General features: G+C 45.6%; 1 protein-coding gene across 4 annotated transcripts in view; it reads left to right on the top strand.

Moving 5' to 3' along the window:
- The first annotated feature begins 864 nt into the window (after positions 1-864).
- IRAG1 (inositol 1,4,5-triphosphate receptor associated 1) overlaps positions 865-27,711 on the top strand; it is a 132,608-nt gene continuing 105,761 nt past the window's right edge. The window contains exon 1 of one of the 4 annotated variants that reach the window (XM_070473383.1): positions 865-957. Coding sequence is in view for 2 of the 4 variants with exons in the window: in XM_070473382.1 (XP_070329483.1) it covers positions 14,241-14,307 (67 nt within the window). In the remaining 2 variants the exon portion in view is untranslated. Of the gene's footprint in view, positions 958-13,932; positions 14,381-27,711 lie in introns of those variants that run through there. The other 3 variants (XM_070473382.1, XM_020911116.2, XM_020911117.2) reach the window with 3 other exon arrangements.

The following is a 27,711-nucleotide window of genomic DNA, read 5'->3' as shown; positions in this document are numbered from 1 at the left end:
CATGAATTCCCTTCTGCAAGTATTTGTGATTTTGGTATGCCGGTGGAAAGAGGTGCGTTCAGGGTCTTCCCATTCCATCTTGGCCACAAACCAGCAATCTTTTGCAAGAAATGGCATGGACTGTTTTTGTTTTTGTTTGAGAGAAGTTATAGGCATTTAGGGGATTCTAAAACTTCCATTTCACATGAGCTCATTAGTCTCTTTTTTTGGCCTGTCACTAGTTAGGGCAGTGGTTCTCAAATTTCAGTGGGAATTTCTTAGAAAGCTTGTTAGAAATGACAGAACCCCCTGCTCTACAACCCTCAATCTGGAATAGAATCCAGGAAATTCAATTTAAAGCATGTGTAGTAGGCAATCACATGTTGAGAAGCACTACTTTAGGAGAAGCCTTCCAGATGTAAGGCCTGTCTTGACAGAGTAACTAGGGGAAGGCCCACAGTCTCAATTTTATAGAATTACATTTTTGTTTATACAAGGGTTTTTGTTGAATGCAAAAACCAAATATAATAGAATGTTTAGGCCATCAGGGGACTTTTCCTCACAAATCAAAAGAGAAACCTCTCTCAGCAAAGTGTTTTCCTAGTTTTGGTTCAAAGCATACAGTCACCTTTCAAAGGGTAAACTTTAGCATGCCATTTGTTCAGATGCAGCGGTAATTGCTAACTCTCCAAATGCCAAGTGTGGGGCTGCTTGAGGCCTTGAACAGTCTGCCACAGAAAGACTCTGGCACTTGGAGTATTTTCAATATTTTAAAATTCCTGTGTTGTTCTTCGCTGAATAGGTTTGCTTCTTCTAGAAATGGGATCGCTCCTTGTGAATTAGGACAAATTAGCCTGTGCTCACTGTGTACTTGCTGGAGGGTCCACTTTGGGGCTCTGCCCCTTTCCTAGCAGAGCTGGGCTCTCCCAGTGTGGAATTGGGGCTGGAGACTTGCCTTTGGAGATGGACTAGAGGCAGGTAGGTGGCCAGTCTTAGCAAATGAGGGAAGGGCAAGGAAGCCAGGACACTGCAGACAACCTTGACCTTTTGGGCTGGTCCCAGACAGGTTTAAAAATTCTGACTTTCAGGATGTGGAGACAGAGAATGGGGATCTTTCTTTGGAGAAGCTCCTGGCACTGCAGTAGCAGAAGGAGTCTTCAAGAGAAAAGAGGCAAAGACGTGAAGAAGGAAATGGTGTCAAATTAGTAGAGGAAAGGGGGCTGAAGAGATGATGTCAGAGCAAGGGCATCAGAGGGAGGCAAGCAAATGTGGTTTTGAGATAAAATTCTGGAGCTAAAGAGGTTTGGGTTTGAATCAGAGCTCTGCCACTTGCTAGCTGTATATCCTTGGAAAGGATACTTCACCTTTCTAAACTTTATTTCTGTAAAATAAGGGTAAGAATACTACTTACTTATAAATTTTAGTGTGGGTAGTGGTAGTGCTTTAGTTGCTAAGTTGTATCCAAATCTTGCTATCTCATGGACTGTATAGCCCATCAGAATCCTCTGTTCATGGAATTCTCCAGGCAAGAATGCTGGAGTGGGTTGCTGTTTCCTTCTCCTGGGGGTCTTCCCTAACCAGGGATTGAACCTGCATCTCCTGCATTGCAGGCAGATTCTTTACCATTGAGCCACTAGGGAAGCCCCAAATTCTTGTGTAGATTAAAGTAATTCATATGAAGGGCTAGGAAAAAAAAAAAAATAAAGTAATTCATATGAAGGGCTTAACAGGACTTATCTGGCGTGTGTTACTGTGGATTGACTGCTAACTGTTATAACCATAAACTACCTTCACCTTCTTGATTTTGCATAAAATTGTTATGAGCTGCCTTCCCAACTTAGTGTACAAGCAAAATCATCTTCTTTGAAATTTCCAAGCACCCACAGTCCTGTCTTTTAGCCAGAAGTACAGTATCTTCTACTCAAGATGTCTTTTCCCTTGAATTTTCTAATAACCTCAGAGGCTTACTCAGTCCAAAAGTACAGTCTTGCCTCCAAATGCCAAGCAGAGAACTCTAGAGTCTTATTGCTCCTGCTTCTGTTGCCATCATATGGCATCACAGTTGAAGAAAGTCTCAAGTAGTTGTGGATCATTGCTATAGCAATGCCTTAGTTGGTCTAGAATTCTCTGTGGTAGATTGTCTTTACCCTCCTTGTGAAAGGGTTGTATTTTTCACTTCACTGCTGTCCAGCTTGGCCCTATGACTTGCTTTGGCCAAACTGCTTCCAATCAGAAACTTCAAGAGCCATCACTCTGTCTTTTTCTTCTACCATAAAATTGGCAATGTGGGGTTGCTCCTTTAGTTTGAGTCCTGGAGTGAAGAGTTCGCAAAGCAGAGTCAAACCACAGCCAGAATGTAATATGACTAAGACATAAAGCTTTACTGTTGTAAGCTGCTGAGAATTTGGAGATTTTGTTACTATAGCATAACCTTCCCTAACTGACTGATATATCCTCTTGAGTCACAGGAGTGTCTCTTATTTAGGTTCTAAAGTTATAGCATTTTTTTAAAAGATTTATTTGTTTGGCTGTGCCAGGTCTTAGTTGTGGCACGTGAGATCTTCAGACTTCATTGTGACATGCAAACTCTTAGTTTCAGCATGTGGGATCTAGTTCCCTGACCAGGGATTGAACATAGTCCCTCTGCATTGGGAGTGCAGAGTCTTAGCCACTGGACCACCAGGGAAGTCCCCTAAAGTTATAGTTCTTTTAGTTCATACATTTGACTCAGGCTTTACACCCAAGGCACACCACTATATCAAGGTGGCTTGATTGAGAGGAGCCTACAGCCTGAGTACAATCTCCACCACCCCCAACCCCCTTCCTCTGTAACTACTGAGGCTTTTATCACAGGCCCCAGCCCAGACCCTCATGGTGTGTGCCCTTCTGGGGCCCTTGGTATCAGTTTCTGCTCACAGATTCCAACTGGGGCCCTCCCAATACATCAGTGAGATTGAGATAATATTCCTGCAGAAGGAAAGGGTTAGGGGCTCAATGCCCTTGCTTCCTATGCAGATTTACCACAGTGGACATATCACAGATGTTTGGGAGAGGTAGTCTTTGTCAGACTACAGGAGTTTGTTACATCTCTTTCCCATGTACAAGTGCTTCTTTGCCTTATGTTAGTTAGGGGAGGTCACTCAGTTGATTTTTCCCCCATAGTAAATACAGTCTACCCCAATGTAGTTTGTTATTCCCACTCCTAATGATAGCAAAAATTATAGGTTTTTTGGTCTTTTTTTTTTTTTTGAAGTCTCCAATAGCAGCCCCTCTGTTATATGTAGATGTTACATGGAGGTCTTAATGAGAGGGCCTGAGGTCAAAGTGCAGAGGTAAAAGATTCACAAAGAGGCAACATCGTTTGTTGTACCTCATTCTCCTGTCTCTCCTTCTAAAAACTCCAAAAAATAAGATGAAACTCTGAGAGTTCGAAGAATTATCCTAATGCAAAATTGAAGGCGATGTCACTCAGGCTTTCATATTAACACAACTAGAAAAAGCATGTGAAGGGTCTATGGTCAGCAATGGATCTACTTTTTTAAGTTTTGGCTGTGCTGGGTCTTCACTGCTGTGCAAGCTTTCTCTAGTTGCAGCGAGCGGGGGCTACTCTAGTTGCAGTGTGGGGGCTTCTCATTGTGGTGGTTTCTCTTGTGTGGAGGACAGGCTCTAGGCACACAGGTTCAGTAGTTGTGGCACATGGGCTTAGTTTCTCCATGACACGTGGGATCTTCCTGGACCAAGGATTGAACCCGTGTCCCCTTATTGGCAGGCAAATTCTTAACCACTGGACCATCAGGGAAGTCCAGCAACGGATCTTTTAATCACAAAGGAGGAGGGAAGACCTAGCCAGGCTCAGGGAGAGGAGCTCTCAATACAGGGAGTAGAGACCTTTCAGTCACTGTTGTCTGGTGTCCCTCTGCCAGTGGGTGTAAGCAACAGAATGGCCTTTTAGAAGTGTCTTTCTGGCTACTGAGGTGGGGGGACTGGATTGGATTGGACAAAGGCAAGAGTAAAGGCAAGGAGACTCCTTAGCAGGAAGTAGAAAAGATACATGTTTATTGAATGAATGAATGAAGAAATGAATAGTAGGCCGTGGATTTTAAGCTGTGATTTTGAGTCCCTGAACATGCACGTGCTAAGTTGTTTCAGTCGTGTCCGACTCTTTGTAACTCCATGGACTGTAGCCTACCAGGCTCTTCTGTCCATGGGGTTCTCCAGGCAAGGATGCTGGAGTGAGTTGCCATGCCCTCCTCCAGGGGGTGTTCCCAACCTTGGGATAGAACCCATGTCTCTTACATCTCCTGCATTGGCAGGCATGTTCTTTACCACTAGCACCACCTGGGTAGCCCCTTTCTATCCCTACTCTTGGCCAAAGGCCATTCTCTGCAGTGTATGTCATGTTCCCTGAGGGCTATGGCATGTCTTCAGACTTCTGGAAGAGTAAAACTCTTCCCTTATTGCTGTCCTCCACTGACTCTATGGATCCTCACTCTCTCCCTTCCTGGCAGGTCCCTTGGACAGTAGCCCCTGAGATCCTCTCCTGTTTTTTTTTTGAGCAATTTGGAGGTTTTGGAGCTTGACCATAAGCTGGCATAAAGTCTGGTTCTAGGCTTTGGCATGTTCCCCCTTCTTCTCCTCTCATAGATCTGAGCTGTGGCTTAGCAGGCACCAACTTTTCTTAGAGCCTTTCTGGTTCACATCACAATTTTAGCCCACCAAAAATCCTCATCCCACTCCATATATCTACATTTGAAGCACAAGCAGATCCCTGTGGGTCATAGGGTGACAGCCTCCATGCAGAGCCAACGTGGCTCCCCAAAGCCTTGCACTTTCAATGGGTAACTTCTCCGTTTGGCCCTTACGGCTCGTAGGGAACCCATCACCCAGGGGCCCTGCTCTCAGGGTCCAGCCTTACAGTTTTTCATTCCCAGTGCGTTTTCAACATTCAGAAAAACAAAACCAAATCAAAACAAGGAGCCACATTCCCATCTAAGAAAGATGAGGGAGGTCCTTAGAACCCCTCAAAACTAGCTTTTGGTGAATCCAAAACAAGCCATGATGCTTTAAGATGTCTTTTGCTTTTAATCCAGAAGAAGAAGGGATGATCACAAAGGAAGGCTCAGATCCAAAGTGAATTCTTTTGTCTAGTACATGGTTTATTTTAAATGTGAAAGTTCAAGGTTACACAAACAAATGGATTGGATGGGACATTTGTGAATTCTGAAGCATAGACATTTCTCCATGTTTGGAGGATGTGCTCAGATATGTGTTTGTGCAATTTTTGGCATTGTTGAAAGAAAAGAGGTACTGAGCCTGAGGAACACTGCACCCAGAATGTTGTGAAAAATAAAGAAATGGTAGTACAGGGCCCAGAATCCCAAGGAGGGGAAGGAGAGTAAATATGGCCCTAGTTGGTATTATCTTCACATGGCCCCAGGATACCTGGTTGAACAACCTCTTTCGGATATATCACACCATAAGTTGGATAGACTTACTGACTGAATGGAATAAATTGGGCAGATAAACTGCTGTCAAGATGATTGACCTACAGAAATGTTCCTCCTACTTTTCTTTCATTATTACCTACCTGATTTTGTTTAAATCTCTTTTTACACACTTGACTTTAGGTTGCATTGACTTCATCAGGCAGCTTTGAGAGAGGGATTTCCTGGGGGTGAAAATCAAATTATTCATCAGCAACTGGATTGAAGGAAAGAGCCTGGGACTTGAGGTGGGACTTGAGCCTGGGACTTCCAGGTCTTTCAAAGAGCTGTGTGATCCTGGATAAGGAATTTCATTTCACTGCCTTAACCTGGAAAATGCAGACTGAACACTTTGGAGGCATACATTTTGAGCATAAGTGATGGATATAAATCACTGTGTATAGTACCTGGTACAGAGTAAGTTTTGTAAGTCATGATATAACTCATGATGAAAAAAAATATTCTGCCTGCTTTGTAGGGGCAAGAAAGCAATTAGGAGGCAATTGCATTGATGACTGGCAAGAAATCATGGAGGCCTAGATCTGTAGATTGATAAACGTAGTAAGAAATGGTCAGATCCTGGATGTATTTTGAAAATACAGCCAACAGAATCTTCTGATGGATTCTCTGTGGGGTGTGTGAGGAGCAGGAAGGGAAATCATGAGTCATGTTTTGTGTTTGAGCAGCTCAAAGAATGGACTTGCCATTTACCAAGATGGAGAAAGCTGAAGGCAAAGCAGGCCCTTGGGTTAAGTTGGAGCTGACTGTGAGACACCCAAGGGGAGGTGTTGAATGGGCAGTTGGATATATGACTTTGGAGTTGCGGGGAGAGGTCCAGGGTGGACATGAACATTTAAGAGTCTTTAGAGAGTTTGAATAGATGATATTTAAAATCATGAGCTCAAAAAGATTCTCTTGGGAATAAGTGCAGATAGAAAAGAATCTAGGCCTGAGAACCAAGCCCCAGAGAAGTCTAACGTTCCATACTGGGGAGATGAGGAAGAACAAATGCAGGCTCTCTCTCTTCCTTCTCTTCCTCTTTCTTCTGCTTTTGTTGTTATGAAAGGGGACTGTTCTATTTAATTCAGTTAGCCTTCACTTGAACAAAACTACTTGCAAGAGTTCTTTTGGGTTTGCTCTTAAAAAGTGATATACGCTCTTCACAACTTCAAAGTCAGTTTAAAAAGGAAAAACACCCAACTCTGGGCTGTGGAAGTGGTCTCATGGTACAGGCATCCAATCAGCAGCCAGTGCATCTGGAGATCAAGTTCCTCTCAGGATTAGTGAAATCGAGCTTTTGTTAGCATTAATTTAATGGTGGAATGTCAACTCACAAATCTCAAAAATCCTTTTATGCTTCACATCTCTTTTCTTTTTTCGTAAAGAAAAATGCAAACTCCCAAACGTATGTGAAGCCTGAAAGGACAATCTGAGAAAGGTTTGTCTCTTCCTTTGGTGAGATAAACAATCTGTTGTGTCATGGCACCTGCATAGAAATCCGGTGTTTGAAGAACAAGTTGAGACTACAGTGTTATTCAGGATAGTTGGTGGTGGGGGCCAAGTAGAGAGAGCTCTATTTTGTGATAAAGATCTGGGAGTCTCAGTGGACCATGGATTTTCAATGAGCCAAGAATGACTTGGTTGTCACAGCACATGGTTGCTAAGTGCATGATGAAGTGAGTCTTGTTGCCTTCACATCCCAGACCTCACCAGATCCCTGAAAATTGGCTTCTGATTCCATCTATTGACATGGCCCTCCCAAATATCCAATAGCTTGTTCACGGTCTTCTTTACTTGTGATTTAAGGGTCTCCTAGAGATACATATTTCTAAGGTCTATGCCACTAGTCTAGACATCTCTCAAGGAACAATCCTTGCAATCCTGGATTTCTAACCATCTTCTGGGCATCTCCATTTGGGTGTTTCCATCTGGGTATTTCCATCCAGGCATCCCACCAGCATCTCAAACTGAATTGATCTTTCTTGACCAGTGAGCGCCTGCTCCTGACTGCCCTATGGTATTAACATTCACTTTACCTGTCCAGGGATCAAAACTCTGGAGCCACCTGACCTCTTTTTTCCACACTCCACATGCAGTTAGGTCACAAATTTATCGAGTCTTTGTCTTTCTTCCCACCCTTATCACTGCTGTTACCTCTTCTGTGCAGAGCTTCCTGTGTCCAGTTGTCCATGTGTCATCTCCACTGGGATGTTTCATAGTCATCTACAGCTTAACATGTCCAAAACGGGACTCTCGAGTCTATTACTCCTGTACCCCAGCTAGCTCTCCCATCTCCATAAATGACTCCACTGTATATCCAGTTGCTCAACCAAGGTCATTAAACCTTGATATTTTCTTCTCTCCTGAGAGCCACATCTCCGTGGGGTGTTTCAGGAGCACCTAGGCTAATGTTTACCCTAGCCACTCCACTATAGCCATGTGTTGTTAAAATATCGAGGTACCTCCCTGCCAGTTGGTAAACAACTCCGGAGACCCCTGACTCTCCTCCACCACCTCAGTTGCCCTGGAATCTACCCCAGAATTCCCTAGATCTCCCCATGACCTGGCAACTCAGATCATAGGGAGATCTAGTGTTGGTGCTCCATACTGCAGGGGATATCTAGGATCCAGTGACTCCAGTAATATAGCCATCGATACCTATTACAATTGGCCAGCGTGTGGGTCATAACAGATATTTTGAAGATAATCCCCAGTGTTACCCATTTTAAAGAAGAGGAAATTGACACTGAGGAGATTACATAATTTCCCTATAGTTCCTTGGAGTCCATGGTACTCCAAAGGACTTTTATCAGTCATCTCTTGACTGGTCCCACTGTCTTACAACAATCTCCCCAAAGCCTAACTTTCACCACACACTAGTCCTGCTTAGAAACCTCCTGGGGCTCCCAATCCACATGGAGTTAAGTCAAGGTTCCTTCATAGTCTGACCAACTCAGGCCAGCTCCATGACAGAAGCCCTGCCACTGCATTCCTGAGCACTTTGCTGCTTCTATACTTAGACCCACACCACTTATTCCTCTAGGAACACTCCCTGACCCACTCTCCACATCTTGAAACCTTGACCTGTTTAGACACATGACTGCCTCAAATGCCCACTCCTCTAAAATCAAACCTTCCTCAATGTCCCCACTTGTTCTTTTCTTGGAGCATCTGCAGGTCTTGGTTCAAGTTCAGCAGCCCAGCCCATCCATGGTTACTAACCACATTCTTCTTTACAGAATAGTTTTACTCTAATGCCTTATGTAAGCACACGGAGAGACAGTTTGTAAACCACTTTCACCCACCTTATAATCACAGATGTTACTTTCTTGAATCTTACCCCATAAGCTCCTGGAGGACAGGAGTCGCGTTTTGCTCATCGGCGTAACCCCACTCCCAACAGAGGTCCAAGCACAAGGTATGTGCACAGAGCACGTCCTTGAAACAAATGGGAGGGTCATGCTCTTGAGGCTGAGTGGAGAAAGTGGAGGACAATTTTTCTGGTGGCAGTTCTCTCCAGGACTGGCCTAATGCAGTCAGGATGCCAGGATCTTAGCCACCAGACCACCAAGGAAGTTCCCCAAGTCTGCTCTCCTGAAGTTGACACCCTGAGATTCTAGAGTGGCAAAGATCAGTTTTATAATTGTAAGGCACTAGCAGGCTCCTTGACCTCTCCATATCCCAGGTTCCTCATCCAGGACCTAGGGGTGAAAAGGCCTACATCACATGGACTTGGTGAAGACTGACTAGACCTTGTCTGTAAAGTTACTAACAGAGTGCCTGGCGCCATGTTCAGTCAATGACACCTGTCATTGTCCCTTGCGTTGATACCTGGATGCCATTCCTGCCAATTTGGCCACTTATCTGTTCACTTACTCATCCAGGGCCTCCTAAGTACTGGGCATTTCACAGAGTCCCTACATATAAAAGGGGCGGGGAGGCCAATACTCCCAGTGAGGTCATCCCAGTCCCTGAGCCGGCAGAGTTCTTGGCAATCTTCTGCTTCTCCTGGCTTGGCTTCCCTCAGCCCCAAGATGTGCTTTTGGCCTGGAACTTTTAAACTTCTTCCCTGGCTCTGAGTCAGAGGGCCTGCGGGGAGCGCTTCCCCCAGTCGTGTGCCAGTGTGCCTCCGTTGGCCCACCGCTTTGATGTTGAGGACACGTGATTGTCTCTGATGGGAGTGAGTGATGGATGAGCTGGAGATTTGGGTAAAGTGAGGCCAAATCCCTGTGTGGCTCCAGGAACAAGGATAAATATAGCCCGAGTAATTGCTCATGCTCTTTTAAGGATTAAAAGTCAGCTTTCAGGCAAGCTGTGAAGCTCCATGACCAGGACAGCAAAGGACACAGTGCCTTTTTTAGAGTGTGGTCAACACTCCTTGTATACTGCTGGGTCCCAGGCCTCCAAATACTGTTACTGTTTAAGTAAGGGGTCACCTTCTCTGGTCTACACCACATGCGGGCAGGGATGGCTCTGAAGTGTCCCTACCACATCCCATCAGCCAACTGTAGTCTGGCACACCCAAAAAAACATTTTAACTGAATGTGTGAGCTGTGAGAAGGCTGTATTTTTAAAATGACTTTTAGAATTAAAGTACTTTTAAGTAGTACTTAATTAAGTACTATTAAAGAATTAAAGTATACACTACTATGCATAAAATAGATCATTGATGAGAACCCATCGTACAACACAGGGAACTGTACTCAATGCTCTCTGGTGACCTAAATGGGAAGGAAATCCAAAAAAGGGGGATATATGTGGTGGCTCAGATGGTAGGGCATCTGCCTGCAACGCAGGAGACCTGGGTTTGATCCCTGGGTTGGGAAGATCCCCTGGAGAAGGGAATGACTACTCACTCCAGTATTCTTGCCTGGAGAAGTCTGTGGACAGAGGAGTCTGGCTGGCTACAGTCCATGGGGGTGCAAAGAGTCGGACACGACTGAGTGACGAACATTCTATGTGTGTCTATAGCTGATTCACCGTGCTGTACCGCAGAAACTGACACGGCAGCATAAAGCAACTATACTCCAATCAAAAAAAAGAATAAAATCTGTGATCTAGCTAACAATAAGGTACCAATGCCCACTTTCTGGCTTTCCTATAGTCATATATGCTATTACCGCTGGGGGAAGTGTACATGAGACTCTTTGTACTATTCTTGAGCTTCCCCTGCATTTCTGCAATTATTCAAAAATAAAAAGTAAAAAACCCAAAATAACCTTTAGTCAGGCTCACGCCAATACTCTGACGCTTGGGGGAGGTAGTGCTGGAAGATGAATTAACTAAATCCCTGTTTCTAGCAACGCTTCTGTTTCATTACTATTTTTGAATGTAAACATGTGACTAATTCACATGATTCAAACTTTAAATGTATAAATAAAATATACAGTGTATACTCTTTGCCCCAACCAGTTAGATTTCCTCCCCATAGGCTACTACATGCTAAGTCACTTCAGCTGTGTCCGACTCTTGGAAACCCTATGGTTTGTAGCCCACCAGGCTCCTCTGTCCATGGAATTCTCCAAGCAAGAATACTATAGTGGGTTGCCATGCCCTCCTCCGGGGATCTTTCTGACCAGGGACTGAACCTGTGTCTCTTATGTCTCTTGCATTGGCAGATGGTTTCTTTACCACTAGCACCGTCTGGCAATTGTTATTTGTTTCTTGTGTTAATTTTAGAGAGATTGTGTGTACACACACATATGTACTTGTGAGTATGTATGTGTGAATGTACGCATATTTGTGTGTGTGTTTATATATCTATACTGTTCTGTTATCTTACTTTTCCCATTTACCTGTGAGATCTTGGACTTTTCTTGTCACTACATAAAGGGCTTTCTCGTCCTTTGCTGTGGCTATACCCATCATTTTTTATGGCTGCCAGTTGGTGGACACTTACATTGTTTCCAATCCTTCTGCTTTTACAAACAAAGCGGCAGTGAATAATCGTGTTTATTTGTCATTTCCCCAAGTGTGGGAATATGTTTGCAAAATAAATTCTTAGGTATGAAATTGGATCAAAGGATACAAGCCTTGTGATTTTGATCATGCTAAATTGTCTTCTATAGAGCGTGCTCGTTTCACACGTCCATCAGTGACGCACTTTATGAAATGCTTGTGTTAATGTAGTGATTTTGTTATTTGGTGACCCCTTTGTGAGTCTGGTGAAAGCTATAGACCTGTACCCAAGAAAAACAGAAATCAGACAGTATTTTGCACACAATTTCAGTTGGCTCAGAGACTCCTGAAGGCTATCCATAAACCCTAATTTAAGAAATTAGGCTGAAGAAAAGGAAGTATGGTACAGGTGAAGACTTTTAGGGCCAAACCACCTAAGTTCACTCCTTCACTTTACCGCTTACTGGCTATGGAACATCAGACAAGTCTTTTTGCCTCTTCAAGTCTTAGTTTCCTTTTCAAAAGAATGGTATAATAGCTCCATTTCATGGGGCACATAGGAAGGTACATGCTTTTATGCAGGGTGTCTAATATAGTGATTGGAATATAGTAGGTGTTCGATATAAGGTTTGCATAACACATACAGACACATAGACACAGAGACATACACTCACACCTCCTTCCTCACATGCACACAAACCCAAGTTTCTAGTTGTCTTTGCAATAATTGCTGCTGGATTCATAAAATCAACTTTTGGAGTACCATTCCCTAAAATGGGGTTATTGGACCAACTGCATAAGTAAGAATCACCCGACGGCCTTAATTAAAATTTAGGTTTCTGGACCTCACTTTAGATCCACAAGATTAGAATTTCTAGAAAAGAGGTCCAGAGAGTTTCACACTTGATGGTTCTATTGCACAATGAAGTTGGAGAAACAGCGCTAAAGAGTTTGGTAATTCATTCTAGTCCCTATCCCTGCAGTTCTAGTAGCTATCACCTTGTGGTTTTGCCAGTGGGAGCCTGTTCCCAGTAGATGGATAGGTGTAGATGCCTGAGAGAAAGCGTGGCTAGTACCCAGGAGTCTCCTCTGGTTCCATCTGCAAAAATACAGTTATTTATGGGTTTGACAGACAGCATGTACTATGGTCTCATCAGAAGTCTCTTTTGTAACAAGCAAGGAGAAGAGACAGTCCAGGACTGGATGTCTATGGAAGGGGCTGGGGTAGAAGCCCGGGGGGCCAGGTTTGGGGGAGAAAGCCTGCCACAGCCAGGAACTGAGGATAAAGACTGTATGCAGTCAGACACCTGTCACCAGGACGGCTTCAGGCCACACGTCTTGAGACACCAACACCTAGAGCTCTCAGCATGACTGGCGAGCACTTTCTGAGGTGGTAAGTGATGGCCCACGATTAGAGTTGTCAGATTTAGCAAATAAAAGTATAGGATGAGCCATTAAATTTCATTAAATTAGAAATTCAGATTTTATATATATATATATATATACACATACACATATATATGGGGCTTCCCTGGTAGGTCAGCTGGTAAAGAACTTGCCTGCAATGCAGGAGATGCCAGTTCGATTCCTGAGTTGGGAAAATCCCCTGGAGAAGGAATAGGTTACCCACTCCAGTATTCTTCGGCTTCCCTGGTGGGTTAGATGGTAAAGAATCCACCTGCAATGAGGCAGACCTGGGTTTGATCCCTGTGTTGGGCAGATGCCCTGGAAGAGGGCATGGCAACCCACTCCAGTATTTTTGCCTGGAGAATCCACATGGACAGAGGAGCCTTGTGTGTTACAGTTAATGGGGTCGCAAAGAGTCAGACACTACTGAGCAATTAAGCCCACAGCATAGTGTGTGTGTGTGTGTGTGTGTGTGTGTGTGTGTGTGTGTGTGTATAAGCATGTCCTGTGCAATATTTGGGACATATTTATACTAAATTCAAGTCTAAGTAGGTGTCCTGCATTCTATCTGGCAGTCCTGCTCAGGGTTTCTCTGAGCTGCCTCAAACTGCAGAAAAGGGCTGGAGCCCCCATGTGACTGGCCAGGTCCCACAGTACCATGATCTTTCTCTGGGTGGGGGGCTGCACCCAAGGTGGTGAGGAGTGAATAAGGGCAAGGTGTGGACTTTGGGAGAGAGCAGCTCTCCCTCACCTGTGTGTGAGCAGGGGCAGGAAACTCACTGGTGTTGATCAGCAAGTCTGAGATGCTAGCACTGTGCTAAGCCTTTCAGTATCATCTCATCAAATCCTCCTACAACCTTAGGAGTTAGACATTGTGATCCCAGTGATCCCCACTTTAGAGATGAGGAGACTGAGGCTCCACAAGGTTAAGACCACAGGGCTACTTAGTGGAGGAGCAAGGACTGAAGCCCTGGGGCTGGTGCCAGGTCTGGGATTAGCTGAATCTTCCAGGCCCTTCTCTCTGCTAATCCCAAGGGCTTAAGGTGGGAGCAGCCCCCATCTCCCAATCCCTGGGACAGGAAATGTTCCCAGTCTCGCTGGCGCTGGGCCAGGGTCTTGTCCATGCTCGCTGGAGACTCCAGGCTGGGAGGCAGATCGGCCGAGTTGTCTTGGTCCCTGCCTGGCCGGGACATGCCCAGCAGCATGAGCTGCCTGTCGGCACTGCCCTCCGCTGTGTGGGTGCCCGTGGGAGGGGCCCAGGGCCAGCCACTGCCTCTCAGACCCAGCCTGCACTGAGCCTCGGATGGCCTGGCCAGCTTCCCGGCCGTTTGCCCCCTGAGTTGGGCCAGAGGGGTCCCCGAGGAGCTCTGGGCTCTAAGTCCCAGCCCCTCTCCGAGGAGGCGGGCAGCGGAGCTCGGCAGCCAGAGGCTTCTCAGCTCCAAGCTCCAGAGCCAGATGTAACATTGACCTTAAATGGTAAAAGCTCCCCAGAGTGAAGAGAGGCTGGCCGGAGGAGGAAAGGGGAATAACTCAGTTTTAGGTAAGTCGTCGCTGTCTCCAAGAATAACCTGCCTCTTCAGCCGGGAGCAAGGGAACTCTTCTCCTCCTTAAAGGTACAGGGTGTGCTGGGATGGGGGCGCCTGACTTTAACTTTCTAGGGGAGCTGGCTTGGTCGAATGGCATTTCAGCCGAGTATTTTTATTGTTGCTGTCATCATTTTAAAATAAGATGTGAATCTTAGCCCGTCCTAACTTAACTAAATTGTGCTTCTTTTGCTTGCTGTTGGAAAGCATGCACAGGTTAGGGCGAAAACGTGGGTTCTGACTGAGGATCCTCATCCCCAGATTTCCTGTGGACCACTTTGGAGTAATAGAGGGTCCCCAGATTACGTAAGCCCACTGGGCAGGGCTCCTCACGCACCGCCTGCTGCCCCAGCCCCGCTCTCTGAGCACTTGTGTCTCTCTCTGCCACCGCCCCCCGCCCCCGACACTCTCGTCTCCTGGCACTCTGGCCCTTGTGCTGGCCCAGTCCTGTCTGTCTGCCTCCTTGACCTGCCCCTGTGTGTGTCCCCGCACTTTCTAGCCTGTGTTCTGGTGGCAGCCCCTGTTTTTACCCCTGTCCCCATCTCTCCTGCCTCCAGCCTTGCCCCCGGTGACCTTTCTCTGCACCCTCGAGGGGTTGTGTGTGCCTGGGCTGTGCGCTGAGCCTGCACACCTCCAGAAGCTCGGAGTCAGAGCTATTGCTGGAGTGGGAGGCACTCAGGCTGCCTTTCTCCAAAGGAAAGGCCGGTGGAAGTCAGAGGCCAGAGAGGGGCCCAGTTGTCTGTTCCCTCCTGTCCACTAAATGGCTATAAAAGCCTGGAGATGCCCTGCAGAGTAAACGCAGTGTGGGATTGTCAGGGACCCCTGGCCGGTGCTCGCATCTCCCAGAGTTCAGCCACAGCTGCCCTCTTAACACCCACTTTTCAGGCTGCTCTTTGAAAGTCTCGGTGTCGGGGGAGTCAAGCAGCCCATGGATCTCCTGCAGGAAAAAGGAAGTTGCTTCCCAGGCTGTTAGGCTGGGAGCCCTAGGGAGTCGGAGCCTGCCGGGGTTCTGTTGTCCCCGCCAGGCGGCAGTGACGTGCGGGTGAGACAGGTGGCGTGAACTCCCCTCAACTTCACCCCAAGGCTTTTATGGGGAGGAAACTCAAATTAAGTGGCTTGTCTAGGGTCAGACCACTAAGGAAGAGCAGAGCTAAGAGAGCTAGGAGTCAGAGCCAAGTCTGTACGAGTCCAGCTGCAATGCTCCTGCCCCTCAACACAACTGGGAATAAGAGGGTACACTTCTGCCTTGGGTAGTGTCTTGGGCTTTTTGTCCCTAATGGATATCACAATTGTCACTGTCATTTTGTTTTGTTCATGATTCAGTGGTGTTTGTGTGTGGGTGCGCAAGTCTATAGGTTGTTTTGAAAGTGGCTATTTGTATTCACAGCTGATGTACTCTGTGCTTGGTAGTAAGCAGGGTGTTCTTGCATACCATGTAAGATTGGGAGGTGTGATTCTGTACAAATTGCTACACCATGATCAATGATCCCCATAAACATGTTTTCTAGAAGAAAAAAAAGCAAACATGCCATTCTTACTATGCACTGCTCTAAGCACTTGCTGTGTAGTAATTTAAACTTCTAAAACCCTACAAATCACAGATTATTATTATCCTCATCATGTAGATGGGACATTTTAGCACAGAGAGGAAACACAGCTGACGACCCCAGGCAGCCCATCTCCACAGGCTCTGCTCTAACCAGCATGCCCTGTTCATCTCTGGCTGGTGCCGTTTCTGAGCGGGTCGTGGGGAAGCACTGACTCCCTTCCAACGCTGAGTGGCAGGCTTTCCATACATGATTTCGTGCGCTCTTGCCAGCAACGCTAAAGGGGATGTGTCTTCACCTCAGCTTCACAGGAGGACACTAGGACCAGGGGATGTTACATGACTTGTCCAGGGTCATCCAGCCATCAAGGGACAAGCAGGAGACTTCGTGTCCTGGATGAAGATAGTTAAGGCCATGGGATGTCTTCTACTTGAAACTACCTCTCAGGTGGACCAGTGGGCTCATAATTTCAGGACAAGGGGTTGGTTCTGTGAGTCTCTGTGTGAGGAAGCCAGATTCCTTGCCTGGTGGACTGAACCTCATATATGGATTCTCAGCTTCCCAAACAATCCTTGCCTCTGTCCTCCTAGTAATAAAGGTGGATGGATGTGCCCACACCTTCAGCAGGAGTGGATACTGAGCTCTCTTAGGGCAGAGACCCCGTCTCATTCTGTAGAGTGTGTCCTACACTCAGAATAATGCCAAGAGTATATCAATACAAAGTTCTCAGGAGCGACTTTTTTTCTTATGAAGAAATGGACATAATGCCTATAATGTGGTTTCTGGGTTTATTATGTATGTGTACCTGATGATCAGATTCTTCTGGTGTATCTTGAGAGAATGCAAGGTTGGTGGGGGGGTGTCTCAAGTCATCCACCCCCTCCTTACCCTGCCACCTCTCCTGGGTAGCCACATGTAGCTTCTAGAGTGCCTCTCAGCCGCCTTCTCTGTGGCTTGGTGGTCAGCAGAGGGACTGTTTGATGACTGAGGAGGAGCAGAGGCCCAGATGGGTGGGGAGGAGAGATCTAGGAGCCTCCAGACTCTGCCCTTTGAGCTCCTGGAGGCAGGGGGACAGAGAGAGAGAACTGAGTTCTCTTGTAGCAAATGTAAAAGGAAGGAGGAGAGAAAATGGATATGAATTGACTTTGTGCCAGGGTGTGTGCTGGAACTGTTATTTAATTTAATCCTGTGGTAGAGATAAGAATGTTGTGGTTGAGAGAGGTGAAGCAACATGCCCAAGGGAACACAGTTGGTGAGTGCTGAGTGAGGACTCCAGCTCAGGCCAGTTTGGTCCAAAGTGGGCACTTGCGGTGCTAGATGCCATCCTGCCTCTAGTTAGTAACCAGGATCTCAGGCAGTTAGAGTGTCACAGTCCAGGTGATGGGAAGGTCAAGGGGATTCCTTTTGCCCCGTGAGCCTTGGAGGCCAGACCCTGCTGAGTCCAGGTGACAGCCCAGGGCAGCCTCACTGGATGAGGTGCAGAGGCAACATGAGTCCATGACCTTGGGCATGCCCTGACTTCTCTGTGAGGGCCTTCCCCACGGAAGAAGGCAAACAGGTGACAGTCAGCCAGCTGGACAGAAAACCTCTTCTGCCTCTCGGCTATTAAGCCACAGATGTGAAAAAAGGGTTAGCGAAGGCTGGGGCTTCATCTGCTCTGGTTACTTTCTTCCCATCTCAGGACTTTTTAAATTTATCATTCTTATTCAGATTTTTTTTCCTAGTAATAAAAGTAATGTGTATTCTTTGCTAAACTTTCTTGGAAAGTATAAGTAAGAAATTCAGAAACAAATATAAATAAATGAATGATCCCTGTGGAATCATATCATTCAGAGATAAATACTGGGTTTTTGTTTTTTTCTGGGCTGCACAGCATGGGGGATCTTAGTTCTCTGACCAGGGATCGAACTTGTGCCCCCTGCATTGGAAGAGTGGAGTTTTAAGCACTGGACCATCAGGGAAGTCCCATAAATATTGTTAATATGGTGTGTCTCTTCCTTTACACTTTTGTATATTTTATAAAACTAGTGTCTTACCATACGTGGTTTTACAGTCTGCTTAAAAACAAAATTTTTTTAAAGGAATTCCCTGGTGGTCCAGTGTTTAGGACTCAGTGCTTTCACTGCGGTGGCCCAGGTTCAGTCTCTTGTCGGGGAACTAAGATCCTGCAAACCACATGGCACAGCCAAAAAAAAAAAATTTTTTTTTAAAGACTATTTTTTTAAGAGCAGTTTTAGGTTCACAGCAAAGTTGAGAGGAAGGTCTGAACAGAAATTTCCATGTTCCTCCCCACCCCCACACATGCATAGCCTCTGCCAGGTAACAGCTCCACCAGGGTAATACATTTGTTACAACTGATGAACCTGCATTGACAATCATAGTCACCCAAAGTCCATGGTTTACCTTAGGGTTCACTCTTGGTGTTGTACATTCTGTGGGTTTGGACAAATTGTATAATGACATGTATGCACCACTATAGTATTATACAGAGTATTTTCACTTGCCTAAAAATCCTCTGTGCTCCATCTATTCATCCTTCTCCGATGACCCCAACCTCTAGCAATCACAGATCTTTATTACTGTCACCATAGTTTCACCTTTTCCAGAATGCCATACAGTTGCAATCACACACTATGTAGCCTTTCCAGACTGGCTTCTTTCACATAGTAATAAACATTTAAGATTCTTCTGTGTCTTTTCATGGCTTGATAGCTCATTTCTTTTTAGCAATGAATAACATTCTGTTACCTAGATGCGCAACAGTTTATCCATTCTCCCAATGAAGGGCATCTTAGTGGCTTTTTTTTTTCCCAATTTTTAAAAAACTGAAGTATCATTGATGTGCAATATTATATGTTACCGCTTACAACATTCAATTCAGTTCAGTCACTCAGTCATGTCTGACTCTTTGCAACCCCATTGATTGCAGAACACCAGGCCTCTGTGTCCATCACCAACTCCCAGAGCTTACTCAAACTCTAGTCTGTTGAGTCAGTGATGCCATCCAACCATTTCATTCTCTGTCATCCCTGTCTCCTCCTGCCTTCAATCTTTCCCAGCATTAGGGTCTTTTCAAATGAGTCAGTTCTTCGCATCAGGTGGCCAAAGTATTGGAGTTTCAGCTTCAGCATCAAGTTCTTCCTGATTCACAATTTTTAAAGTTATACTCCTTATATAGTTTTAAAATGCTGGTTGTATTCCCTATGTTGTACATTATATCGTCATAGATCATTTATTTTATACATAATAGTTTGCAAATTTTAATCCCTTACTCTTATCTTACCCCTCCTGCTTCCCTTTCCCCACTGGTAACCACTGGAGTTAACTGTGAATCTCTTTCTTTTTTTATTATATTCACTAGTTTGTTTTTTAGATTCCACATAAGTGATATCATAAGGTATTTGTCTTTCTTTGTCTGACATTTCACTAAGCATAATACTCTCCAAGTCCATCCATGTTATTGCAAATGGCAAGATTTCATTCTTTGTTTTTAATGTCTGAGTAGTAGTCTGCTTTTTTTAACCAAACATTCTATCATGATCATTTTCTCATGTCATCAAAGATACTTCAAAATGTGATTTCTCAGGGGTTGTATACTACCGAGTGATTCTGCTGTGTGAGTTGAATCGTCGTCCCTCCCACTGAGCCGTCACAAGCGTGGTTTTTCTTTGGGGCCCGTCTCAGTGGCACATGCATGTCAGCTTTTCCATCCACGTGTGGCGTCTGGGAACTTCGTGTTCCCAGGTGGGCTTGGGCGGTACGCTCTAGGGTGTGGGTTCTTTCTGCAAGATGCTGGTGAATGAGATACTGACTCAGCTCTAAACACACGATTCACGTCAGAATTGCCTTTTATGTTCTTTCCCGTCCATCTGCGGCAGCCCAGGAGCGCGGGTGTGCAGGACTTGCAGTGCTAAAACCAGACGTCCCAGGCAAATCGGGGCAAGTTCTTCTCCTGGGTTTGGACCTAGTGTGCCTTCAACGTCTTTCCAATGCTTTCCTGTCTCTCTTCTTGACAAAAATGAGAGCAAGTCGTGGGCTTGGAGACTTCGTCAGGAATAGTTAGAATTTAATAACTGTTTTCATTAAGTTTATTTTTACAACTAACTCCTCTCTATTTGTGTTACAAATGGTACTGACTTTTCCATGGATGGTAGGGATATAAAGTTCCCTTTTAAAATAAATGTGACGACAGGGGAGGCTAACACACTGGGCGCTTCTCGTGTGCTCAGCGATATTCTATTGTTTTCCCTGCAGGACCTCATTTCATCCTCACAGCAGCCCTCTGAAGAAGTTACAGCTGTTAGCTCTATTGTACAGATGAGGAAACTGAGGGCCAGAGAGGGTAAAGAACTTGGCCAACAACACAGAGCTGGTAAATGGCCCAGCCAAGATAGCAATCCTGGCTCCCTGCTAATCAAATGAAAAAAATTAAATCACTAAATATTTAGGTGGCCCACAGACATGGGAGAACATGTGAGGGTGGGGTGTAGATGACTCAGGTTTAGGAAGCACAGGTTTGAAGGATACGGGTTCTGTGAGCAGGCCTATCAGTGAGTATAAGATGGGGCAGAGGGAAACTGAGCCACCCCAGCAAAATGAAGTGAAAATTAGGAGCCAACAGGCCCAGGAGAGGCTGAAAGGGACGGGGCCATCCAGTGACTGCAGGGCTGCAGGCTGGGACATGGTGCAGAGGGCATAGTGGTCACTCCGGGAAGGGACACAGAGAGGCTACTGGAGGCTACCCACAGGCTAACTGGAGCATGTTTCCAGAGAGCCCAAGGTTCCTGGTTCATCAGAAGAGAAAGAAAGCCTGAAGACACCCTTGACTTTGCTCCTACAGATGTGGTCAAAAGAGCGCCAGCTCTGAGTCGGGAGGAGGGCTCGGCTTTGACCTGCTCTCCTCTCACGATCACAGTGGAAGCTAGTGGCTGGAGCTGGAAGTAGCATCTTGCCTGATGGAGGGCACAGGCCCTGGAATGACCATGTGACTCCACCATTGACACCTTGAGCCATAGCTAACCTCTCCGAGTCTTAGCTCCCTCTCCTGTAAAACAGAGATAATGATGGTGTCCACTTTGTGGGGTTAAATCCCTCAGCTTGGTGTCTGCGCTCAGCAACCCCCTTCCATCCCACCCTTCTGGGTCAGGTCTTAGCTGTGGCATGTGGGATTTTTCGTTGTGGCATTTGGGCTCAGTAGTTAGTTCTCAGATCTTAGTTTCCCTACCAGGGAGTGAACTCTCATCCTTTGCATTGGAAGGTGAATTCCTAACCACTGGACCGCCAGGGAACTCCCAGTGTGTGGCAGTCTCTATCAAGTCTCATAACCTTGTCCATGAGCAAGGCCCTATCTTCAGTTTAGTAGGAAAATACAAGTCTAGAACCATGAGCTTTCTATTAGCAGGAAATGCCATGTTCTATGTCATGAGTCCTGAGTCATTGTCTCTGACCCACCAAGGTTTATGCCCGAAAAACTCCTTGACATGGCCAAGGCCATGCAATCTGCTACAGAGGCAGCATGGAGTATGGTTGGGACCTCAGCTGCTCAAATCAAATGACCTGAATTCAAATCCCTACTCTGCAACTTACCATGTGACTTTGGGGGAAAGAATCTAAGTACTTTTTTTACCTGTAAGATGAGGCTGAAGATGATAATAATTTAACTTATTCAAAGAGTTTTTATGAAGATGAAATGGACTGCTGTATCCATAGTACTTATATGTGTATAAGCACTCAATAAATAATAACTTGTTTAAGCTTAGATTAACATCAGACACATGGAACACCTAGAGTTTTGTGGCTGTAGGTGGTCAGGTTTCACTAAAGGCTGTCTTGTCATGATGTTTTCACTTGTTTGGGGCTTGGATTCCTGATAGAAAGACTGTAATGCCCTTCTGGACTTCTTACCTAAGACATCTTTCCTATTTCTCAGTTGAGGTCCAACTTGTCCCTGACGGAAGGTGATGATGATGAAGCTGAATATTGTCAGGAAGAATCTAGACTGGATGCCAAGATGACTCCCTAAGGAACATGATCTTGGGGGTATTCCAGGGTCCTGGACCCATCCCTAAGCCTGGTTGTGGCCTGGAGTTAATAATGTATATGGAGACTGACTCATGATAATCACAAGAAACTGAAGTATGTAATTCTGAATGTCTGTGTGTTAATGTATGGGAAAGGATTCCCCTTCCAGTGACCAAAATACCTGGGAGATGGAGATTTAGCTCAGAAGGTGGAAAGTTCTAAGGGGTATTTCACGTGAGCCATAAAATGTCCTGATAGCCATCTCTGCTTATAACAAAGAGACTCCCGCAGAGCACAGGATAGGTTTGTCCCCTGGGAACTTTAGGTAAGCATTTCTCTTCGGAATTCCTTTTGTCCCTGAGTCTTCCCTGGTGGCTCAGAGGTTAAAGCATCTGCCTGCAATGCAGGTAAACCCAGGTTCAATCTTGAGTCAGGAAGATCCCCTGGAGAAGGAAATGGCAACCCACTCCAGTATTCTTGCCTGGAGAATCCCATGGAGGGAGGAGCCTGGTAGGCCACAGTCCATAGGGTTGCAAAGAGTACTGAGCACTTTCACTTTTTGTCTTCTGCAGAAAGATGGGATTTGTTGGAACATAGTTCAGAGAATCAAAGGAAGGAGTAGACCTGCCTCAGGAACGCAGCCCCCAGGCAGCGGTAGGGACCTGGCAGCAGGAACTTGCCAGTGTTTTCTTCAGAGCAGAGGTCTTTTCTATAGCAGTGGGTTTTGATGGTTCATCTCATCAACTAAAATATTAGAATGCGTCTCTAATTTATGTGTATATCTTTATTTTTAGTTATGTTCACGAGCTACTGCATTAATGTGCTTGTGCTCAGTCGTGTCCAAGTCTTTCGCAACCCCATGGACTGTAGCCCTCCAGACTCTTCTGTTCATGTAATTTTCTAGGCAAGAATACTGGAATGGGTTGCCATTTCCTACTCCAGGGGATCTTTCCAACCCAGGGATCAAACCTGTGTCTCTTGTGTCTCCTTCACTGTGTCTCCACTGGCGGTTGGATTCTTTATCACTGATGATATGCAAGTTATTTTATAAAACTAGTAAAAATAGAAATTTTTAAAAGATAAGAAAGAGAAAACACTATTTTAAAATCTTGCTTTGTGTTTTTACCAGTGCCAGCAACTTTTTTTGCTTTCCTTAAAAGAGTATTCTTTAGTAAGAGAAATGTGATTACTTATGCCTCATTATGTTTTAAGATCTCAGCACTTTGGATAACCTCTGGCTTTAATAACTGTCATGGCTATATGAGACATGTACCAGTCTCCCGGCGAGGAACCAAGTTTAACTGAGTTGGCTCAAGAGATTTAACAAAAGAAAGAACCATTTATAGAGGTTTAGAAACCATGAGGGATGGTGCCCCCAAACTAGCAACAGCAGGGAGCCGTTACCAGTTCTAGCCAGGAGGGGTGAGAGGAGAAAATAGTGTGATTGGAAGCCAGTAACATCTGAAGCCATGGAGGTGGGACCATCTGGGTTGAGATGTTATTAGGGAGCGACACAGCCACTTCCAGAGATGCGACGCTGAAGCAAGAAGGGTGCAGGGAAGGAAATGCCCAACCTCTCCCCCCACCCCCCACCTCCTACTGGTCCGTTGGCCAAACTCAGCAAGTACAGAAACCCGCATGATGCGTCCGGTCTTATAGGTGTCATCCTGGAGCCCAGAGCAGAGGATGCATCCTGGGGCAGGGCGAGGAGAGGGAGAGCAGGCGAAGGATAGCCAGCTCAGATAGCTGAAAATTGTCCTTACTTACAGAATTGTAAGTGAACTTTTTTAGTTTGGTCCACCAGTTTGTAGAAACTTTTGAGAGTTGCTTGTGGTATTATTAGTAGTTATAGTATACTTACTCCACATATTCGCAGGAGACATTTAAGCCACTTGCCCATTTTATGATGATTGGCTTGCTTAAAACTAGATATGTTTCCCTAGTCCACTTGCTCACATATAAACTGTGTCGTATGTCACTGAAAGCAAATGAATACATGAGGGTGTGACTTCATCCCTTAGCATTGTAGAATTTCCCATGTTCCCTCAGGACATCTCACAAACTGGATGTGACAGTGGCCTTTCGACGTGTGACTGAATGAAGGCATCATTGCTTACTTAATACTAAAGAAACGAAATAAGTAATAGTCCCCGATTGTCTTCCCGTATTCCACGGATCATCTTGGATATTCCCTGGGTACACATCCTTCACCCAGAAGACCACCGCACTAGGGCTCAACTCCTGTCTTAACCAGGTTCCATGGCTCCTCATCTCTGTCCAAGGTCTCAGGGAGAGCTTGGTTGGGTCAGTGTTAATCAGCCATGGTCAGGTGACAAGATCGTGGGGTATAGATGCGGCCATAAGGAGCCATTCCTCAGTATTTAAGGGTTCCTCTTAGAGAAGGGGAAATTGCTGAGAGCAAAGTTCTCTCCAAAAGGTGTCGTCACACACTTATAATTGTCTTTCTGTCCCGACCCCTGGAGATCCTGGTCAAGCCTCCCATCTCTTCAACCACATTTACAGACAATTTCTTGGGTCACTTCCACCGATGACTAATCATATCCAGTGCCGGGAGTTTTTCACATGGTTGTACATCTGAGGGCAGCCTTGTTTCCTTTGCAGTTGACCCCACATACAGCCAACATTCCCAACAATGCTGGGGTTCACAGGGCCTTATGCTGGTTGGGGCAGACTGTTCTGGTCAGCTGGGTTCCGCAGACAAAGATGGACATGGTGATGACTTCAAGGATCTGGTACGTTAGACCCAGAAACACTTGCAAGTTGTCCTTCTGTCATGAGTCCTGTAGTTTGTAAACCACAGAAGTTGTGCATGCACGTGAACAAAGAAAGCCTGACTTTTCAGCCTTCTGAGTGGGGAGGTTCCACTTGCTGAAATCCCCAGGAGCTTGTTTCACTTGACAAGAACAAGAGAATAATAATGTACTTATGATCATTACTATCACAGCTGTCATTGATTGAGCACCAGCTACATACTGTGTTAAATGCTTTACACATATTATAACATTTTTGCACCTTGTAATATAGGTAATAATAATATCTCTATTTTACTGATGAGAAATCGAGGCTTTGAGTTTTGCTAGTTCACTCAGGTTTACACAGTGGAAAGAGGCAAGGTCAAGGTTAGATTGCCCTTGCTGCAAAACGCATACAGCCCATCAACAGATAGAATCCCACACTTGGAACTGTCAGGCTAGAGGATGTAGAAACTGGGCCAGTAAGACTTTTCAAAAGGTTAGATCATTATGATTTTATTGAGATGTATTAAGGGAAGCTAGAACCATGGCAAGTTTAAGATGGTTTTCAGTAGACAGTGAGTGAATGAAAGCATGAATCTTCCCAGGTCTGAAAACAGTAAAAGTTTGAAGGCAGTATTCCGATATCCATCCCTGGTGCTGAAATGAAGACTGTATTTATAAGCAGTGGTCCCAGGTGCTAGGAATGGCTCTGCTTCTAACTCATTTTGTGCCCTTGAGCAGATGACATCTCCCTTCTGAGACCTTAGTTTCCTCATCCGTGAACAGTACACCGACCAAGGCCCAGTGGTTCACCCAAGTAGTTGCGTGATTGAGGCCAAGCAACAGCAATAATTGTGTCAGACGCTGCATCTGTGACAAAGGAGGATTGCAGGTGTGTTAGAGCCAGCTATTATTGTCCATTCTCTCAAAGCAAATGCAGTCCTTTTGGGGACAGTCAGAACTGGCATCAGGTCCAAATGGATGGCTGTGTTTTTAAGGAAATATTTACTGCTGAAGGGAATGCTTATTCATTCTCTTCCTTGTCACAAGGCATTTGACTCATGCTTTGAATGTTTGCTGCTTAGATTAGAGATGATGGTCTTGTGTTCATCACTAATAAAAAATGCCTCTGGAGCCTGGTCCTTCTTCCCTTTCACTACAGGGCCAGCTGCTTGAAGCCCTCCAGCTCTGGGAGCACATGGGTGTGTCCAATGCCGTGGGAAGCAGGGACAAAAGACTGGAAGTCCCTTGGAAGACTTTGGGAGACTAGAATATGAGGGCCTCCAGGAGGCATTGGGCACCCCTCAGAGCTCCCTAAGTGGAGATCTTGAGAACCTGAAGAGACTCAGAAAAATGGTCCAAACAACTAACTGCATCTTGGTGACTAGGTCTAATACAAATTGGAGTGTCCACCTCCATCTTGTGGCAAGAAGTTCTAGAAGAGACCATCCTAAAAGGAATCAGCATTAAGTGAGTACGGATGCCAAGAATTTCCAGATGAGCTTGGCTGTCAAAGCCATTCTCTGTTGCCCAGTAACATGTTCTTATACTGTATCTCATGTGATCCTCCCTGCTGAGAGGACCACAGAGCCATTTTACCTGTGTCACCTTTCATGACTGCTCAAGATTTCACAGTTTTATGTACTATAGAAGGGTTTCACTGATGGCTCGTCAAGTAAAGAATCCACCTGCAATGCAGGAGACACAGGAGATGCAGGTTAATCCCTGGGTCGGGAAGACTCCTTGGAGCAGGAAATGGCAACCCACTCCAATATTGTTGCCTGGGAAATCCTATGGACAGAGGAGCCTGGCAGGCTACAGTCTATGGGGTCACTAAGAGTCAAATATGCACACTCATATACACTATAGTTGGCACAGCCCCTCCCACTGCCCCCCTGCCCTGTGTAGGATTTTGGTAGGATCTAGGCATTTTTGCCTTAATGAGGCCCTTCTTTAAAAAAAAGAACAACTACTTATTTACTTTTACTTTTTTGCTGCACCTTGAGGGATTGCATTTCCTTGACCAGGAATCAAACCCATGCCACACTGCAGTGGAAGCACGGAGTCCTAACCACTGGATGGCCAAGGAAGTCCCCGTGAGCCAGTCTATATCTCTGTTGGTGTAAAGATAAATATGTTAATGTTTTGTATTAAAACATTTTCTTTGACTTAGAAGCTTTTTTTCCTTCTGATTTTTAAAAGTGATTAAAACATTTTCAAGGGCCCTAGGCTCTGTTCCTACCATATGTAATGGATGAGTCAGCCCTGCCCCCTCACCTTCCTATTCAGAACATAGTCTAGTGACCAGCAGCGTCAGCATCACCTGGGAGCTTGTTAGAAATGCAGACTCTTGAGTGCTGCCCCAGAATTACTGAATCAGAATCTGCAGTTTAACGAGACCCCTGGGTCATTTGTGTGTATGTTGTAGTCTGAGACATGCTGTCTGCCACCCTGTCCCATGGTACCACTGGTATATCTGAATCAGAGGTCACACTGTTCCCCCAAATTACAGTGAGAAGTTTAGTCACAGAAAAGCCCATGTGGAAGGTACATCTAGTGCTAAATGGCTGTGTAAATGCCAAGAATTCCTGGACGGCCCTGTGTGCAAACACTGTTCTCCTCTCTTACCCAACTGTGGTTGTTCAGTCGCTCAGTCGTGTCCAACTCTTTGTGACCCCCTCTTTGGATAGAAGCATGCCAGGCTTGTCTGTCCTTCACCATCTCCCAGAACTTGCTCAAACTCATTCCAGTGAGTAGGTGAGGGCCCCTCTTTTCCCCTCCCCCCTCACACACTCTCAGTGGAGAAGGCAGACCCAGGAGGAAGGGGTGCATCTGCTTCTGAATTGGTTCTTCCAGCTCTTCTATGAAGCTCCTGGCCTCCAGAGCCGTCTCAACAGCGGCAGAGGTAGGAGGCCCTGCCCTCGGCGCCTCAACTCAGAGGTGACACCTGTTCTCTTGGGCAGAGATAGTTATATGGCCCTGATAAACTGCAAGGAAAGCTGGGAAATGCAGGGGAGCATGGACATATCCAGAGAGT

The sequence above is a fragment of the Odocoileus virginianus genome, chromosome 10 (assembly GCF_023699985.2).
Source record: "Odocoileus virginianus isolate 20LAN1187 ecotype Illinois chromosome 10, Ovbor_1.2, whole genome shotgun sequence".
Taxonomy (NCBI): domain Eukaryota; kingdom Metazoa; phylum Chordata; class Mammalia; order Artiodactyla; family Cervidae; genus Odocoileus; species Odocoileus virginianus.
Note: the sequence above shows the minus strand (reverse complement) of the source record. Positions and strands in the feature narration are given on the sequence as shown.